Below are 20018 nucleotides of genomic sequence, written 5' to 3'. Positions count from 1 at the left end.
CTGCTTACTCCTTTGTACCTTCTGAAAGAAACTATTACCTCTTTAACAACAAAATAAAAGTTGATCTGGTTTGTTTCCTTCCCGCAGCCTATCTTCAGCAGTTTACTCCAGGTTCTGGAGTGCTGGGCACTCAGGCAGGTGAAGGAGCCGATGCACTCTGCCCCTTTCAAGTGAAGCCCAGTTGCCCCAGCAGCCCACTCAGGTCAACTTGGGAAAGCCTAGGCCCCCATTCAGGCACTTCCCATTTCTATTCTGTGTTGTCTTTACAGATGAATTGATTTCACTGCCCCAAAATTTACTCTTTGGTCTCACTGCATTAGTGGTTCACTGTTGATGGGGAAGGGGAACATGAGGAGGGGGTGAGTGGGTATGAGGGCTATGATGGAGGGCTGGAGGAGGAGGGCAGGGACAGTTTACACAGTCATATCTCATTCATCAAGTGATCTTGACCAGATTTCACTTCCTCTCTGGAAGGTACAATGTCTTTGCTCTACAAGATAACTGAAGGGATTGTCCCTGCCCAGCCTTCCTCATGGGGATCCCTGTGAGCATTGGTTGAGACAATAGCTGCCCAATGCCCTAGCAACAAGTAAAGTCAGGTGTACTTCTCATTGTACCTAATGCACAGGGCCAACAGGCCAGGCCAGAATCCCTGTGGCCTGGAGACTCTAAAATCAAAATTACAGTTTGTCATATTTTTTAAAAAACATTTCCACTCAAAGTACGTATGTTTATGTGTGCATACAGTCAGATGGAATGATCTCATGCATGGCTCCAAGCATACCTGGCTGTGTGGCTTGGAGCAAGTTACTTTACCTCTCTGAACCTGTCTTCTCATCTATAAAACAGAAATAGAGAGTCTAGAAGGTTAATAGGATGGTCAGGTGACATGATGTCTGTGAGACTCCTGGTATCAAGGATGTACTCCTCGGACCCTAGAATGTCTATTGTTGCCCCTTTTCCTTAGTTTGCTGGGCACATTTAGAACCCCAAACATCCCATTTCTAATTACATCTATTCATTGTAGGAAACTTGGAAGAATCAGAAAAACACAGAGAAGAAAGTTAAAACCACTGGTTGTGTTATTACCCAAGAATCATCACTATTAACATTTTAGTGACTATCCTGCCAGGCTTTTTAGGTATGTCTGAGTAGTACTGAAAAGATAATGAGAATCATATATATAGCTTTGTGACCTTTTTTTTTTTTTTCATCTAATGCCCTATGGTAAGCATTTCCCTGCCTTTGAGAGCTCAACACTTAATAATCTCTAGTGTATAGATTATTTCTGGTTTTCACTATTGTAAATAGCACTACAGTGAACATTCTTATTTATACATCTTGTGTGTGTGTGTGTGTGTGTGTGTGTGTGTGTGTGTGTGTCTGATAATTTCCTTGGGACAGATTGCTACACGTGGAATTACCAAATCGGATGATATACATATTGCCAGTAAGGCATTTTAGAGTGAGAAAGTATGGTGGAAGTAGTTTCAGAAATTTATTCTTTTGGGGCACCTGGGTGGCTCAGTCAGTTAAGTGTCCGACTGCAGCTCAGGTCATGATTTGGCGGTTTGTGGGTTTAAGCCCCGCATCAGGCTCTGTGATGACAGCTCGGAGCCTGGAGCCTGTTCCAGATTCTGTATCTCCTGCTCTCTCTGCTCCTCCCCAACTCACTCACACGATATGCATTGATCGAAGACTTACTAATGCCACATTCCGGGCCAGGCATGGGAGATACAACTGTGAACATTACAGACCCACACCTGCCTCGGGGAGGAGTGGGGGTGAAAGGCGAGAGATTGGCTAAGGAACACCAGGATGAGAAGGGCTAGGATAGGCAAGGACAGGAAAGATAGTGGCAGAGGCCTGGGAAGGTGTCCTGGGTTGTGACTTACTCTTTCTGCCTGGTTTCTCATGGATTGTAAGCTCTTCCAGGGCAGAGCTAGCCCCAGACTGCTTGGGAAACTAAGGATCCAGGCTCCCCCAGCTAAGGCCAACCAACATGGGTAAAATAATCGACCTGATCTGGTGTCTGGCCAGATCTGTTGGGGTGTTTGTTTCTAATTCTTGCACCACCTTTTAATATCTGTGAGGCTTTGGAATTTTACTCACCTCTTCAAGCCTCTGCTCTCATCTATGAAATGGGGTGATATCTGTTGCTTTGGATGAGCACAAAATGATGCATGGCAAGGGCCTGCCTGGCATATAGTATCAGTGCTTGATAAATGGGGGTACTATTGTAGTTATGGGGCTCAGTTTTCCCACTTGTTTGTTCAGTGGGAAGTTGGGCTAGGTCAGTGGTTATCAAACTTGAGTGTGTCTCAGAACCACCCGGAGCGCTTGTTAAAATGATTCCCTGGGCCTTACCCTATCCCAGAGTTTCTGATTCAGCTGGTCTGGGATGGGGCCTGAGAATTTGCATTTCTAATGAGTTCCAAAGTGCTGCTGTTTCTGGTGGTCCAGGACCACACTTTGAAAACCAACGGCTTAAATGCATGAGGCCATGGTTTCCTAGTTTGAGACCTAGTTTGATTCTCTGTCCTCCACAATAGGAAAAAGTCATCAGTGGGCCCTGAGTTCTCAGATGGCAAGGTTTGTGTCTGATCAAGTCAACCTCCATGGATCCAGCACAAGGACCTTTATATGCTATTACTGGTTGAATTGGGTCATTCCCCACCCTACCCCACCGCTGGCCATCCTCCCTCCCCACAAAAAGTTGCCGGCACCTATGAATGTGATATTATTTGGAAATAGTGGTTTTGCAGATGTAATCAAGTTAAGATGAGGTAATTTTAGGGAGAGCCCTGATCCAGTGTGACTGATGTCCTTATGAGAAGGGATCCAGACAGAGACATGAGAGGAGAATGCCATGTGATGATGGAGGTGGAGATTGAAGTGTTGTGGCTGTAAGCCGAGGATTGACAGCCAACCACTAGAAGTTAGGAAGGCCAAGAAGAATTTTCTCCTTCAGGCTTCAGAGGGAACAAACTGCCCACACTTTGATTTCAGACTTCTAGCTTTACTGTGAGACTATACATTTCTGTAGTTTTTTTTAATTTAAGATTTTTTTTCTTAAAGATTTTATTTTTAAGTAATATACCCAACTTGGATCTCGAACTTACAACCCCGAGATCAAGGGTCACATGCTCTAATGACTGAACCAGCCAGGAGTCCCTACATTTCTGTAGTTTTAAGCCACTAAGTTTGTGGTACTTTGTTACAGCAGTTGTAGGAAACTAATACTGTGAAGTATCCTTTTACAGACACCACCAACGTGAAACTTTGTCAAAACCATGCATTTCTTCATAGGTATTATGACTTCTACTACCAAATTTGGGGATGTAGTCCATGCAGTCCATGACTACACAGAACATGAGAAGCTAAGCAGTGAACTTTCACCTGTTGCCTTTTGAGCTTCTCACATTCCTGGGTGTATTTTATTATCCCTTATATTTCACCTGTCCAACTGGAGAAGGAAATGTGACAGCATAAGTACATGATGAGCTGGGAGAGCCTCATGCCTTTGTTTCCCATCAGTTGTATTCCATGGGTGCCTGGGAAGTCATAGGAGGGTGTGCCCCACACTGATCCTGGAGACAGCACTCAGGGGAATTGCATCTATTATCACTGCATTATTACCGTCAAACTGTGCCTCCTCCCTTGTCGCCATCCCATGGTGGGTTGGGATGGGGATCTGTGCTCATTTTCACCTTGTTTCAGGCAATTATTAACCTGAAGGTGCCTGTAGGATCTGGAAGATAGAGGGGGAAAGAATCCTCACCTTCCTCCCTGCTGTTTGATTGGCTTCCAGTCTCCTCTCCCTCTTCCTCTTGGAGCAACCCTCTTCCTTGGCACCCATCCTCACAGGGCAGCCATCCTCTTCCCCCCAAAAGTGGCTCTTTTCAGAAAGTAGAGGGCTTTAAATTCCTTCTTGCTTTTACGTTCTCGGCCTCACAACCTGGCCCCTGCTGTCTATCAAGCCTCCCCTGACCTCTTCCTACTCTTTGTCTAACTCCCCACTACACCAAATTTCCTTTAAAGCCTCCATCCTGCCATGCCTTCTCTGCCTCCCAAGAATGACACCTGCTATTCCTTCTGCTTTAAAAGTTCTTCCTTGCCGACACCATGTGAAACATTCCTGGAGAGAGGAGGGGGGAGTGGGTGGAGTTCCTCTGTGCACCTTCCAGCACCCCAGCTTCCCTCGATTTATAGGAGGGCCACATTGTCTAGTAAGTACTTATTTATTGTCTCTCTCCCTTCTCAAGACCGTGAACTTCTCAAGAACAGGATCTCGGACTTCTTTGTCTTTATATCTGCAGTTGGGAGCAGCTAACTTTGTGGTTTGAAACAGGCCCTTGTGTGGGCTTGTTGCATGGAGAGGATGGAAGAAATGAGTGAACAATAATGATCATAATAATGAAAGTTATTATCCATTCAGGATTTTTTGTGAGTTTGGCTCTGTGTATTCAAAATCTCATTTAAGACCCGGTGATGGAGACCCATTTATCCCCAATGCACAGATGAGCAAACAGAGGATTTGAGAGGTAAAGAGCATATTTCACAACTAGTACGTGGTTAAAGACCAAATCTGCCTGATTCCAAAGCCAGAATCCCCCACAGTTACTGCACGTACAAAGTCACGGACTGGCAGCCTAGCAGAGCTGGAGCCCCGGGAAAAGACACTACTCTGGGTTCCGGCTGTGCCCGCATACGCCCCAGGTGTACTGGCGACGCGTGCGCAGTGAGGTAGTGGCGCCCCCTGCGGGCGGCGCGCGGGAGGCAGCGGCGACGAAGGGGCGCTCAATGCGCCTGCGCACTCGTGGAAGTGGTGGCGGTGTTCGGTAGGGGCTCGGCTGTTCGCGCGGCGGGTGCGGCCATGGCGCAACCGGGGAAGCTGCTCAAGGAGCAGAAGTACGACCGGCAGCTGAGGTGAGCCAGGGCTCACCGAGTCGGGCGGGCCGGCCGGCGGGCTCTTCTACGTCCCGGCCGGGCCTAAGCCAGCGGGCGGCGCGGGCGGGCCTCTTACAGGCCTCCCTCTAGGCCAGGGCGGGCAGTCCTGGCGTTGGGGAGCCGGCTCTGGGGGCTTCCCAGACTGGGGGCCCCTGAGATACCCTTTGAGGGTCGGGACTCCCCTTCTCCAGGGGGCGCGCCCGTCCGCCACGAGGTGTGCAGTTCGAGGTGCGCGGTCCCAGCGTCGGCCCGGTCACCAGGGCGGCAGTCGGCCCCGCCTCGCTGCGCTCTCACTCCTCATTTAGCAGAATTGGGGAATCGCGAGTACCCCGTCCTGTCTGCTGAGAGCGGCGCCGAGTGTTAGGGACAGCCAGCGCTGTCCAGTAGGAATATAATGCCAGTATTGTGTGAGCTGCATATGTAATTACACATTTGCTAGCAGCCACATTAAAAAAGACAGGTGGAAAATACAGTTTATTTAAACCCACTATGCCTAAAATACACCATTTTAACACTTAATCAATATACAAATTTGTTAGGGATACTTTACTTTTTTTTTTTTTTCCATATTGTCTTCGAAACCTGGCATTTTATACCTGTAAGCACATCTTAGTTCCGGCTAGCCTCATTTTTAGTGCTCAGTAGCCAAACGTGGCTACAGGCTACCTTAATAGACACTGAAGGTCTAAGCCATCAGGCAGGTCCTTGGCTAATTCTTCTGCCTTGCTTTTTCTCTTTACATTCCCCATTCCTTATTTATTGAGCATTTTCTGTATGTTAAGGCAGTGGAAGTAACACAAATGCTTGGTCCCCATCCTCTTTTGGAGCCCCCAGGCCGGGAGAAGTTACAGTATGTCCCTATGTCCCCTTGAACTCCCATTTGTACCTCCAGTCTACTGCTGTATTAAGAGGCTTTAGTCACTTAATTCTGAGAGCAGCTTTGAAGGCAGACATTCTCTTGGCTTTATAGATGGGGAAACAGTCTTGGAGAAGTTAGATAACTTGTCTGAAGTCTTCCATATAGTTGAGCTAGGATGTAAATTAAACATAGGCCCTTCTGGAGCTCCTGTGTGGCTCAATTGGTTAAGTGTTTGACTTTGGCTCAGATCATGATCTTGGGTATGTGAGTTTGAGCCCCGCGTCCAGCTCTGTGCTAACAGCTCACTGCCTGGAGCCTACTTCAGATTCTGTCTCTCTCTTTCTCTCTCTCAAAAATAAATAAACATTAAAAAAAATTTAGGGGCACCTGGGTAGCTCAGTCGGTTAAGCTTCCAACTTCAGCTCAGGTCATGACCTCACGGCTTGTGGGTTTGAGCCCTGCATCAGGCTCTGTTCTGACAGCTCAGACAGAGCCTGGAACCTGCTTCAGATTCTGTCTCCCTCTCTATCTGTCCCTACCTGGCTCTCTCTTTCTATTTCTCTCTCAAAAACAAATAAACATTAAAAAAAAATAAAAAATTCAAACAAACAAACAGGCCCTTCTGGCTTTTTCAGAGCCTGTACTCATTCACATCACTCTGCTCCCAAGCTTCTGGGAAAGGTAGCAAGGTGACAGAGCCCTTATAACCCGCTTGTGTTCTCTTATAAATTTTTAGCATTGCTTGTGTTTTGTTTTGTTTTGTTTAATTTTTTAATGTTTATTTTTGAGAAAGAGGCAGAGTGAGAATGTGAGCAGGAGAGGGGCAGAAAGACAGGGAGACACAGAATCCAAAGCAGGCTCCAGGCTCTGAGCTCTCAGCACAGAGCCCAACATGGGGCTCGAACCCATGAACCGTGAGATCATGACCTGAGCTGAAGTCGGATGCTTAACTGACTGAGTCACCCACGCACCCCAACATTGCTTGTGTTTTGAATGTTCAGTTATAACCACACAAGACAGAGCTGAGAAGGTATTTTTACGTTACTAAGAAACTTTAATAAGAGAGAGTTTTTGCTGAGTCCAGTCCAGTTAAGGACCAAATTTTACTTTTCATGATGAGACTTGGCTATTGGTTTTAAAATGTCAGAGTGAGGCAGCTAGAAGCAAAGTTGTGCAGCTGGGCAACAATCAACAAGGCCTTGTGTTCCATAGCTAAGCCAGCAAGGGAGCAAAGAGGATTGATTTCTTGTGTGGTCTCTTTCTTGAAACATGTTACCTAGAGATGCATCAGCGTTCTCTTAGGCTCACTGACTACCCAAGTAGACATCAGCCAAATATGTCAGGTGTCTTCTGTGTGCCCTACTTTCATAGAAAAAAACCCCAGATGTTTCCAGTCTGTCTGGTTCTTCTGTGCTATTCCTCCTTTCATTTGACAGCTGTTCAGTGATCACTTACCCTGGGCAAGGCAGTGTGCCAGGCATTGGGTCTCCAGCAGTGCATATAGGGAGTCATCTGGGCCCTCATGGAGCTTAGAGTGGAATAGAAAGATGGATGTTCAGCAAATAAAAAACAGTTGTGATATGCTCTGGAGGACATACTGGCTACACAATAACAGGGAATCTGCTTTAGATTAGGTGACAGGGAAAGCCCATTAAAGCCTATCAGTCCTCCACACTGTAGCATTTTTCTAAGGGTTTGGGCTCCCCCTATACTTTCCATACTGACAAGAAAAGATAATGGGCTTTCTGGGTGAAGGTAACCAGGTTGGCCCAGATGCCATGGTGCGTGTGTGATCATGTACCTTGCCCCGTTAATGATATGCCAGTGTGAATCAGGTTATAAAATATATGTCTAATCCTTATTATATCTTTGTGTTTGTTAATGTATGCATTTTATGCATTTATTAATCATGCTACTAAAGTGAGCATTGGGTATTATATTTTTTTATTTTATTTTTTTTAGAGAGAGCGAGCAGGGGAAAAGGGCAGGAGAGAGAGTGGGGGTGGGGCTTGAGGATCTCAAGCAGGCTCCACACCCAGCATGGAGCCCCATGCGAGGCTCGATCCCATGAGCTGAGCTGAAATCAAGAGTCGGACACTCAACTGACTAAGCCACCCAGGTGTCCCTGGTATTATATTTTAAAGCACTCCTGTAGAAGTCAATGTGAGGCCTTTCAGATGACAATAATTCAGTTTTCTTGGTAAACCTTTTCTCACTCTTGCAGATGTCACAGTGGTAAATTCTATGTCAAGATCTTAAATATACTAGTCTATATAATTTAAGGAGAAATGAAATAGAGAACAGAATAGGTTTTAAGGTACTTCTATAATGTTAATGAATATATCTAAAGACTCTGTTCTGTAAGTTATCTGACTTGAAAAGGGTAGTGGACAAGGAGCTGGAAGGCAAGGTTTTTAGTACTGATTTGACCTCCTTGTAATCATGCATGCCAGGCATCAACCTGAGTTTCAGGTTACTTAGCTATATAATCCCCATAACACCTGCTGCTGTTCCTGTCTCACATGTGTGCTGTGGTCATCACAGCAGCCATTCTATGCAAGAACACTTTGAAGATCACAGGTCAGCATCCAATTAAGAAAGTTGCATTTGTATGAAAGTTTTAAAAATGTTGAATTTGTGTCTTGTTTTATAGGTTGTGGGGTGATCATGGGCAAGAGGCTTTAGAATCTGCTCACGTTTGCCTAATAAATGCAACAGCCACAGGAACTGAAATTCTAAAAAACTTGGTACTACCAGGTAATGTAGTTTTGTGGTTGTAAATTTACCCCTTATGGTTTTGAACTAGAAATATGTATTCTTGGCTGACTCTGTTTTGTCTTCCAGGTATTGGTTCATTTACAATTATTGATGGAAATCAGGTCAGCGGAGAAGATGCTGGAAATAAGTATGTTCTATTCTTTTCAAACACATGCCTGTTAGGGAAGGTGTTTATTATTTATATATATATATATATACACACACACACACGTGTATATATATATATATATATATACACGTGTGTGTGTGTGTATATATATATATAATTTTTTTATAATTAATTGTATTTTTTGGATTATAAGAATAATAAAAACTACCTTTTATTTGTATTTCTTGTGAGCTTAGTCCACGTATATCTCTCTGTACACTCCACTGTCTCTGTAAAAGTGCTATTTTAAAGATGGCCTGTGTATCATTTTTTAAAAGATGATCGTAATTTAGCTTCCAACGCATTCCCAGATTTGGATTTCAAGCTCTTTTCAGGGACTTGGAGGCTGGAATCTCTCATTATATTTGTTAGTATGTGACAACAATGAGTACACTCAAGGAAAGTCAGAATTTAGTTCATATTGAACTTTGATATTGGGCTATAGTATATCCACAACAGCGTCCTTTTATTGGTATCTCTAAAGAAAAAGTTCCATTATCTTTGCTTACTTGGTTGGTTAGAGCAGTGTGTGATAAGAATAAGATTTCTTTTTTTATGGAGCCACGAATTTTGTGCTACAAAATGGTACCCAGCCTCAGATCTGGACCTTGACACGTGAAAAGGGTATGTGTGGGAAGAAGCTTGAATAAGTCAATTAGAGTTACCTACAAAAACAAGCAGTTCAATATAGCATTTCCCGTGTGGTCTGTGGAACACTGGCTCTGGGGGATGTTAATAGGTGCTAAATGGGTAAAAGTATTTCATGGTCCAATAAGTTTGGGAAATGGGCCAAATGAAGTTAAGCATTTCTATAAGATTTTAATGTCATGTGTATTATACATATTATGAATTTCCAAGGGGGAAATAGAACATATTGTGTTTCCTAAACTTTGTAAAACCAGGGAACTTTTTTTCTCTCATAGCATCTTATGAAATTCATATGCTGTGGTACACACTTTGGAAACATTGATATGTTAGCCTGGTCTTTGATTAGAAGTTTCATCTCGTTATCTTTCTCCAGCAAGGTTGTTATAACCTGTAATCAAAATATAGTTTGTTTCATAGTATGAATGAAATATAACCTTTCCTTTAGAGTCAAAGAAGCCCTTAATTTTTTTTAATTCTATTTTAGTTTTTTCCTTCAAAGAAGCAGCATCGGCAAGGTAAACATCAATTTATTACAGACTATAGTTGTGTTAAGCATCTCATGATGCCACTATGTTTTGATTGCTTGAAGAGCTTTGACTTTGAAAGAGCTTATTATTTCTCTGAGAAAAAAGTTAAATTAGCTCTTTTTTTTAATATCTTGCAACTCTTTATATGCTTGGTAGTTTAAGAACTTAAAAGTACTGTTTTTATGATGTAACTTGTATTAAAGCTAAACCTTGAGTGATGTTAATGTTTAGAGGATGGAATATTCTATTTAACAAAACTTTTAACTAAAAGTTAACATATCTTTTATTTTTGTGTATTCCATATTAAAAATCTTAAAAGGTATAATAGTCAACTTAGTACAATATTCTCAATGGAAATGACTGTTTCTTTGATTGTTTTCTCTTATATAGGATTGTAAATGTAGGAGCTTAGAGTGAACCTAGACTTGGTCCAGAATATCTCTGCCTGCTACCCAAGGTTTTCTGGTCATTTGCCTAATCAGAAAAGTAGCGTGCAAATAATTTAGTCGTTTAAATAATACTCTGGTTTGGCCTCAGTTTAAATACTATGAAAAGCAGAACTGTCATATCTATGCATGAAATTTGGGTAGTTTTATAGTATGTTTGCTTGATCTGTAAATTGAGGGGTTACATTTTAACCAAATTTTTTCTAATTCGAGTCAAATGCTTTGTTTTTAAAAAGAACCGAGCTCAAGCTGCCATGGAATTCTTACAAGAATTAAATAACGACGTCTCTGGGAGTTTTGTGGAAGAGGTATATTTGTATACACATTATTATTTCTGTGTAGAAATGTAACTTTTTAATAATTCAAAGCCCTAAGAATTTAGAATTTTGAGTTTATTTATTTTAATAATCTCTACAACCAGCATGGGCCTCGAACTTCTGACCCTGAGATCAAGAGTCACATGCTCTTCTGACTGAGCCAGCCAGGCACCACAGAATTTAGAATTTTGAACCTTTTGTATATTTATGTTTAATTGAGAGTTGAATTACTGAAAATTGGAGTCTAGCATGTTGCCTCATTTGTTCTTAAATACCTTAACTGTTTCTGACATGTTTAATGTGATTGTGAAATTGTTGAATTCTTTTCCTGTGTCCTATTTAGAGTCCAGAAAACCTTCTAGACAATGATCCTTCATTTTTCTGTAGGTTTACCATTGTGGTTGCAACTCAGCTTCCTGAAAGGTAAATTTTTATGATAATTTGTTTTTATCTTAGTGTCTTATTAGATTTGAATAGTTTTTGTTTTCTCTGCAGAGTCTATAGTTTTTAAAATTCTTAAACTCCACAGAAACCTTTAATTGGAAGTACTTATAAATCTCCAACATCGAAAAGATAGGAAAGAGAAAAGTACTGAGATGTGAAACTTTTCTTAATACATATTTAGAGCAGTTAAATTAAACCTTGGTTATTTTTTTAGTGAAAAAAACCTAGTTAGAATTATAGTGTGCTTGATGTATACTAGAGTTTTAAATACATATTTTCCTCTTTGTTATGGAAATGTCAGGAAGTGTCTTTCAAGAACATTGTTCCTAATACAAAAAAGAGGCTTTCATATCCCTCTAGTCCAAAAAATACACTTTCTGTGAGACTGCAGCCTTCTGGAATTGCTTGTTTTTCAGTGTATCCATGACCTGCATATGTAAATGTAATAGATCTATCTTTGCATTAATTAGTAAGAAAATTCCTTTATTTTAATGTGCTTTCATGTTTGGCATATATACATTTGCTTATGGTCTTACTTATTGTGCTTTCCTTTTACAGTACATTACTACGTTTAGCAGATGTCCTCTGGAATTCCCAAATCCCTCTTTTGATCTGTAGGACATATGGACTAGTTGGTTATATGAGGATCATTATAAAAGAACATCCAGGTAAAACTGTTGCACATATGGTGCTTGCCATTGGTTGCTTTCGCTACAGTTTTAGAAACTTGACAATTTAGGAAGTCCGTTTTAAATTACAAAGTAAATTTGTAACAGCACGACTATGGTTACAGGTTCAGAGTGGCAATCAAAATCAACAGACGTTAATCTAATATTTCCTTTACTTAGCACTATAGAAGGATGCAAAGCAGGAAGTACAACAGATACAGCTTTTTCATCTTATTAGGAGGCCCACCAGCTATGCAAGTCCCTAGCTTTTGCTTTTTTTTTTTTTTTTTTTTGCCTCCTAACCCGCATAGGGCACATAGGGCTGCTATAGGTGAGAGCCATGGTGTGTGGGCCACAGTGACACATAGATAGATGTCATACCACTTTTTCTCCAATCTTTCATTCCATTCTCATATTGACAATAGGCTCCCCCAGTTCAGGAACAGTTCTACATAATAAGCAAAGCATTTACCTTATTGTTCCAAGGAAACAGTGTTCTAGGAGATTGAGGTCATTCATAGGCAGGTTGGCATGAGCTCAAGAATGATATTAGCCTTTTACTTACAACTGTTTGATCTTAAATTATTGGACAGTTTTCATTCAGTATTCTGCATTGCTCTGAGGCAGGTACTCTGCTAGAGCAGTTGATAGCCACTGGTGTTGGTAGTATCACTGGGGAGTAGTATCTGCTTGGTAGTTTGGGAGTGGCTTGTGGGATAAACTTCTGGCAGGTGGTGGTAGGCTCTTTAAGAGTTGTAAGTGGGAGAGTGACAGGGTGAAAAATTTATTTCAAATGTGTCACCCTAAAGTGAGGTAGAAAATGAATGGATTTGAAGAGGTGAAAATTAGAGGCAAGTGCTGCTGTTAGAAAATTTCTGGTGGTGTAGCTAGTTGAGAGAGACAGAGACTAAGCCCCTGTGGGGCTTTTTTTTTTTTAATTTGTTCATTTTTGAGAAACAGAGCGTGAGTGGGGGAGGGGCAGAGAGAGAGGGAGACACAGAGTCGGAAGCAGGTTCCAGGCTCTGAGCTGTCAGCACAGAGCCCGATGCGGGGCTCGAACCCACGGAGTGTGAGATCATGATCTGAGCTGAAGTCAGAAGCTTATCCAACTGAGCCACCCTGGGGCCCCCTGAGCCTCTGCCTTAAGGCAGATATTATAAGGATAGGGAAGAGGAGGTAGATAGTAATGAGGGTTAATATTGCTAGCTGTGTGCCTGCCTTAATGTGGATTATTTCATATAATCTTTCTAAAATTCTTATAAGGTAGATACTATTACACATCTGCTTTTTGCAGATGAGGATGCTGAGGCACAGAGAGATTAAGTTATTTGCCCAAGGTCACACAGCTAGCAAGTAACAGAACTAGGCCTAGCCCTAACCACTCACTGAAATTACATGTTCCTGTACTCCCCTCATGTGGGGAACTGTGTATGAAGTGATACCAGGACATGTGGTGTGACTGATGTTGGGCCAAGGAAGAAAGAAGTCAAGGATAGAGGCACCTGGCTGGCTCAGTCAGAAGAGCATGCGACTCTTGATCTTGGGGTTGTAAGTTTGAGCCCCACTTTGGGTGTGGAAGTTACTTAAAACTAAAGTCTTAAAAAAAAAAGTCAAGGATAACCATCAGCTTTCTAGAGAAGAGGTCTAGGAAGATGGTGATGATGTCTATTGAAGGCCACAGGAAGGGAAGGGTGGATTGTTAAATGCTATCTGAACACACATTTTATCAATTTTGATCTTTTTCAATTATAATGGCAAGATAATTCAGTTCTATTTTACTTTTATTAAAACTATAGTCAACTTATGATTTGTGCATTTAGTAAAATATGAATATATATCTGTATGTAAATTTATCTCACCTGGCTGGCTCAGTTGGTGGAGCATGCAACTCTTGATCTCGGGGTTGTGAATATGAGCCCCACGTTGGGTGTGGAACTTAAAAAAATAAATAAAATCATGGGGCGCCTGGGTGTCTCAGTCGGTTGGGCATCTGACTTCAGCTCAGGTCATGATCTCACAGTTTGTGGGTTCGAGCCCCGCATCGGGCTCTGTGCAGCCTGCTTCGGATTCTGTGTCTCCCTCTCTCTGTTCCTCCTCCGCTTGCACTCTGTCTCTCTCTCTCTCAAAAATAAATAAAGATTAAAAATAAAATAAAATAAAAATAAATAAATAAAATCAGTTTCTTGGTTAAAAAAAAAAAATGAACAGAAAAAAACCTGTAGGCCCTATGCCCATTTAGAAACTAGATTTCTTAAATTTCTATAATGTAGTATATTCTAGAAGTATCACTAAAGAAGTTTATCTTTTGGGATTATTTGTTTCACAGTAATAGAATCTCATCCAGATAATGCATTAGAGGATCTACGACTGGATAAACCATTTCCTGAACTGAGAGAACATTTTCAGTCATATGATTTGGATCATATGGAAAAAAAGGTTGGTAGTATATATAACCTTCAATTTATAGATAGATTAAAAGTTTTTTTTTAACCCAAGGTTTTTGAATTACACCAAAGTGAGAAAATACTATAAACATCCATATTCATGTCATCCAGATTATGTAGTAACAACATTGTACTTAATTGTTTTGAAATAAATTTGTTTTTGACCAAAATTTAAAAAGCTTTTTTATTGAAGAGAAGTTCATTAGCTGACTATATCTGTGTAATCAACACCCAGGTCAAGAAATTAGACATTAACATATCCCAGCAGACCTCTTCATGGCCCGTTTCTAAACAATTAGATGTACTTTTTAAAATAGTATGAATTTGAAGTGGGTGTTTGTTGAAATTGATTGCTTTTGAAACTTACTTTTAATGTTTGAAGAGTTACCAAGGCAACTCATATTTCATTATAGAAATAATGATATTTATAACAGACTATATAATTAAAGGAGTATGTGTTTTTTCCTACCCATGTATTAATTAAAATGTGGGTATTTGGTTATTTGTTTCATCACAAGAGACAGTTTTCTCAGTCTAGGATTGGTTTCTGAAATCAAGAGATTTGAGTTTTCTTTTTGGGTGGCAGTCGCTGAGACTGTTTTCTTGATGGGAAAATGGGGACCCACATAGTACAAACCTGGGGCGCCTGGGTGGCTCAATCTGTTAAGCATCTAACTTCGCTTCAGGTCATGATCTCACGGTTTGTGAGTTAGAGCCCAGTGTCAGGGTCTGTGCTGTCAGCCTGGAACCCGGAGCCTGCTTTGGATTCTGTGTCTCCCTTTCTCTCTGCCTCTCTCCGACTCACACTCTGTCTTTCTCAAAAATAAATAAACTTAGAAAAACTTAATCATTGTACAAGCCTGCCAGTTCAGGATTAAATTGGACACTGCTTATAAAAAAGCTTATAAAGCAATTTCATTAACCCAATTCATTTTCCTTCATTCATTATACTACATATACTGGAAGATGATCATATATATTATTGGATTTGTTGAAAATGAGATGGTTTAATGAAGAATAACTGTAAATTAATTAATGTTAACTAATACTGACATTTTCTTCGATATTTCTTTCATTTTTAGGACCACAGCCATACTCCATGGATTGTGATCGTAGCTAAATATTTAGCACAGTGGTATAGTGAAGTATGTCTTTTTTTAAAAACAAATTCCATATGTGACTGTATTTTCAATTTATTATAAAGGATTTCAGTGAAGGAGAGTAGGAGATTAACTTTTTTCCTTATGTGGTAATTGGGCAGGTGGGTGCTTTTCTGTTTAAATCTGGCAGTTCCTCTTTTGATACTGATACTTTTACTAGCGAAATCAAATATCAATAAATGTCATTCTGAAACTGGCAGTGGGGAATGTAGAAAAATGGCTCGCAGTTTTTGTTTTCTTTCAAGTCAGCCTCTGATTTCACTGAGGTATGTATTTGCTGATGAAATCTCATGTGGATGGGAGAATGGGGAGAAGTTTGGACTCTCAATTTCCATGTTTTGGTTTTTTATAACTAGAATTTAAAATTTTTAACCAATTTAGACAAATGGACGAATACCTAAAACGTATAAGGAAAAAGAAGACTTCAGAGATTTGATTAGACAAGGTAATATGATGGGATATAACTGAATGTTGTATAAAGTTTGAAAAACAAATTGATTGAAGTTGTTTATTGGATTTCTGTCAGCAGCTTTGTCAGACTGATGGCATCATGAGTTTTTATTTTATTTTTCCTCAGAGGAGGTTTGGAGCCACTCCTTGTATAGTTTTTAAAATGACTAATGATAGTTTCCTCATCAGTAGAGGAGGAATTGGGGGCTGCTCATAGAGTTGTTGTGAGGATTCATTCATACAGTAAAATCTGAAGTACATTTAACCATGTCTGATACAGAGTAAAAAATAAAGGTTAGCTACTAATATTACTAAAAATAATTTGAGTAACAATAAGCCTGTTTGTTCTTAAGTTTCAATATCCAATCCTTCTTTTAAGATCTGATAAGGTTTGGAGTGCCTGGGTAGCTCAGTCTGCTGAGCATCCGACTCTTGATTTTGGTTCAGGTCACGATCCCCGGGTCTGGGATAGAGCCCCCAGCTGGGCTCTGTGCTGGGCGTGGAGCCTGCTTAAGATTGCCTCTCCCTGTTTAAAAATAGAACTACCCTACGACCCAGCAATTGCACTACTAGTATTTATCCAAGGGATACAGGTGTGCTGTTTCGAAGGGGCACATGCACTGCAACATTTGTAGCAGCACTATCCACAATAGCCAAAGTATGGAAAAAGTCCAAATGTCCATCGACAGATGAATGAATAAAGGTGGGGTATATAATACAATGGAGTGTTACTGAGCAATCGAAAAGAATGAAATCTTGCCATTTGCAACTACCTGGATGGAACTAGAGAGTATTATGCCAAGCAAAATTAGAGAAAGACAAATATCATATGACTTAACTCATATGAAGACTTTAAGATACAAAACAGATGAACATAGGGGAAGGGAAGCATAAATAATATAAAAACAGGGAGGGGGACAAAACATAAGAGACTCTTAAATATGGAGAACAAACAGGGTTATTGGAGGGGTTGTGGGAGGGGGGATGAGCTAAATGGGTAAGGGGCATTAAGGAATCTACTGCTGAAATCATTATTGCACTATATGCTAACTAACTTGGATGCAAATTAAAAACATTAAAAAACAACAACAAAAAAGATTGCCTCTCCCTCTGCCCCTTCCCCTAGCGCACTCCTCTCTCAAAAGAAAGATCTGATGAAGTTATTTCCATAATGTTAGGTAGAGAAAAGGGGTGAGAAGAAAAGGGCTATTTTGCTAGCCAATTTCTATTTTTCTAGGAATTCTAAAGAATGAAAATGGGACTCCGGAAGATGAAGAGAATTTTGAAGAAGCTATTAAAAATGTGAACACAGCACTAAATACAACTCAGGTATTAAATGTGTTGCTGAGGAGGGGTGCCTGGGTGGCTCATTTGGTTGATCGTCAGACTCTTGATCTCAGTTCAGGTCTCGATCTCAGGGTCGTGAGTTTGGGCTCCATGTTGGGTTCCGCACTGGGCGTGAAGCCTACTTTAAAAAAAAAAAGTTTTGCTGAGCCATTCATACAAGAAAGGTGTTTTCTGAAGTCCTCATATGAAATAGTTGTTTCATAGACAACTGTTTCATAATTAGAAATTAATATCTATCATATCGATTGAATCTTCTTTAATAAGATTTTATATCATCCTTGTTAAAATGGGTATCAGTGCTTCATCATAGAGTAGTGATACAATGATTCATATAAATTATTTGAAGTACATGATTTGTGAATAGTAACAGTTTGGGTGTAGGAATTTTATAACGAGGGTGATATTTTGCTGGTACGAAATAGGTTGCTCAAAAGTTAAATCTTATCCTGCATTTGCTTTTGATAGTAGTTGTTTGGATATAATGGAAGATGTTCTTAATGACACTGTAAAACATTATTTGTAAGATAACTCGGTTTATATGCCCTTTGTTTTGTTGTTAAAGTCTTGCCAGTGAGGTTCTTGGAAAATTTGGAATAACACAGCTGTTACTTTAAGATAGAATTTTCTTATAATTTAAAACGGCAAAAAATGCTGCCTTTCATATTAGGAAAGCACTTAGCTGTCATTACAAACTTTTTGGAGACAATGAGATCGTGTTGCTGAGTAATTAAAAATATGTGCTTTGTCAATCAATTTTCTAGGGTGATGAAAATGTTCTGTGTCTTAATTGAGGTGATTAAAAAGACATGCATCAAACTGTACATTTAAAATTCATTTCACTGAATGTAAAATTTACTCCAGTTAAAAAAAAGAACAAGGTTCTTATAGTTGGGGGACAGTGAACTAAGCAAACAGATAATGCACCAGGTGCTATTAACAAAATTCGAGTAGAACAAAAGGATGAGGAGTTCTAGGATTAGGTGGGGGCATCAAAGTGTTTTAAGTGGGGAGTGGAGTGACCTGATTTATGTTTCTGAAAAATAATTCCGGCTCTTGTAAGGAGAACAGAAGCAGACCAGTTAGGAGGGTTTTGGTAAGAGATTTCTTTTTTCCACACAGCTGTAAGAGTCCAAGCCTACAATTTCGGTAGTTTTCATTAATGTATGATGATCTTGCCAGCATTACGAGTACTTAATTTACTATGTAGTTTTTGTCAGAGTTGTTGTCTCTTCTAATAATAACTAACTTAGAGTGTAAGGGTTTCAAATTTTTGACAAGATGGAAACACATGAAGGACATCACTACAAACCTAGCTTGGTAGTGATGTCTGAAATCTTTGTTATATCTTCAAATGTAACTATAATAAACAGGTTTATTTTGGCTCCTTTTGTACTCTAATCATGATGGAAGAGAATGGTCAGTCTTTAATGCTGACACCAGTGGGCAGAGGGGGACTTTCTTCCGTTCTTTTTCCTCATCAAATCTCCCGTCTGGTACTGATTCTTAATAAAAGTCTAATAAGCACATCAGAAGTTTGTATTTGATTACTATGTGGAAATTCTAAGAACTTGTTTGGGGAAATAGTGAAAATACAGATGGACATGTTCTTAGTAAATGTATCATGTTCCTTTGTTAGATCCCAAGCAGTATTGAAGATATATTTAATGATGATCGCTGCATAAATATCACCAAACAGGTAACAACATAAAGTAAATAGTGCTGTCTTAACCTTTGAGTCAAATTCAGATACTGCTTAATGCTAATTTTTTTTCTTTTAGACTCCATCATTTTGGATTTTAGCTCGCGCCTTAAAGGAATTTGTGGCCAAAGAGGGTCAAGGAAATTTACCTGTTCGAGGCACAATTCCTGATATGATCGCAGATTCAAGCAAATATATAAAGCTGCAAAATGTGTAAGTCACTGTTTTCAAACTATGTAACAGAAAATCTGTTTATAGTACAGATGAATATATTTTACCACTCTATCAGAAATCAAATGAAAGTCTGTTGTAATTTGTCTGAAAATAAGCTTAAAAACTTAGGGGCAGATTTTTAAAAATAGATTCTATTTTTAGAATAGTTTTAGGTTGGGGCACCTAGGTGGCTCAGTCGGTTGAGCATCCGGCTTCAGTTCGAGCCTCACATCGGGCTCTTTGCTGATGGTTTGGAGCCTGGAGCCTGCTTCGGATTCTCTTGTCTCCCTGTCTCTCTGCCCCTCCCCCACTCTGTCTCTCTGTCTCCCCGTCTCCCCAAAATAAACGTTAAAAAAAAAGGAAAAAAAAAGAATAGTTTTAGGTTTTTAGCAAAACTGAGCAGAAAGTACAGATGGTTCCCATATATACTCTCTAGGGGGCAGACTTTTTCTTTCATATTTCGTGACAAAAACCTAATATTTGAGCACTTCACTCTGCAATGAACTGTTCTGTGTATTAACTAATGTAATATTTACAACAACCCCATGAGAGAGGTACTATTACTGTCCCAGTTTTATAGATGTGGAAACTGAAACATAGAAGAGGTAATTTATTCAGAGCCAGATAGCTGGTAAATGGCAGAACCAGGATTTGAACCCATGCAACTCAGCTCCATACTTTTAACCATGGTGCTATAGGATCTTTTATCTGTAACTTAAAACTTTAAAGTCTTTAGTTTGATTAATTTTTAATCATAATGTTTCATAATTTAAAGAGTTTGTGACTAGATAGACACCAGCTCTCTAGGTATCACTAGCCTGAACCTAGATAGACTGTCATAAGTATGGGTCTCACTGTATATTACCCTTATGTAGTTTAGCACGTTGCTCATGAATCCAGGGCTGCTGACTTGGGCTCCT

At 40.1% G+C, this 20018-nt stretch overlaps 1 protein-coding gene across 4 annotated transcripts in view; it reads left to right on the top strand.

Annotated features, from left to right (window-relative positions):
* NAE1 (NEDD8 activating enzyme E1 subunit 1) overlaps positions 1-20018 on the top strand; it is a 32218-nt gene that overhangs the window by 2699 nt on the left and 9501 nt on the right. Inside the window, exons 1-13 of one of the 4 annotated variants that reach the window (XM_019455694.2) lie at positions 4798-4929; positions 8463-8566; positions 8654-8714; positions 9868-9898; positions 10593-10664; positions 11017-11096; positions 11676-11785; positions 14112-14221; positions 15312-15374; positions 15771-15834; positions 17077-17168; positions 18823-18882; positions 18965-19098. In XM_019455694.2, the coding sequence (XP_019311239.1) occupies positions 4877-4929; positions 8463-8566; positions 8654-8714; positions 9868-9898; positions 10593-10664; positions 11017-11096; positions 11676-11785; positions 14112-14221; positions 15312-15374; positions 15771-15834; positions 17077-17168; positions 18823-18882; positions 18965-19098 (1034 nt within the window). In that variant the 5' untranslated portion in view covers positions 4798-4876. Of the gene's footprint in view, positions 1-4797; positions 4930-8462; positions 8567-8653; positions 8715-9867; positions 9899-10592; positions 10665-11016; positions 11097-11675; positions 11786-14111; positions 14222-15311; positions 15375-15770; positions 15835-17076; positions 17169-18822; positions 18883-18964; positions 19099-20018 lie in introns of those variants that run through there. The other 3 variants (XM_019455697.2, XM_019455696.2, XM_019455695.2) reach the window with 3 other exon arrangements.

Source organism: Panthera pardus, unplaced genomic scaffold (assembly GCF_024362965.1).
Source record: "Panthera pardus isolate Hobbes unplaced genomic scaffold, ASM2436296v1 HiC_scaffold_19, whole genome shotgun sequence".
Classification (NCBI taxonomy): domain Eukaryota; kingdom Metazoa; phylum Chordata; class Mammalia; order Carnivora; family Felidae; genus Panthera; species Panthera pardus.
Note: the sequence above shows the minus strand (reverse complement) of the source record. Positions and strands in the feature narration are given on the sequence as shown.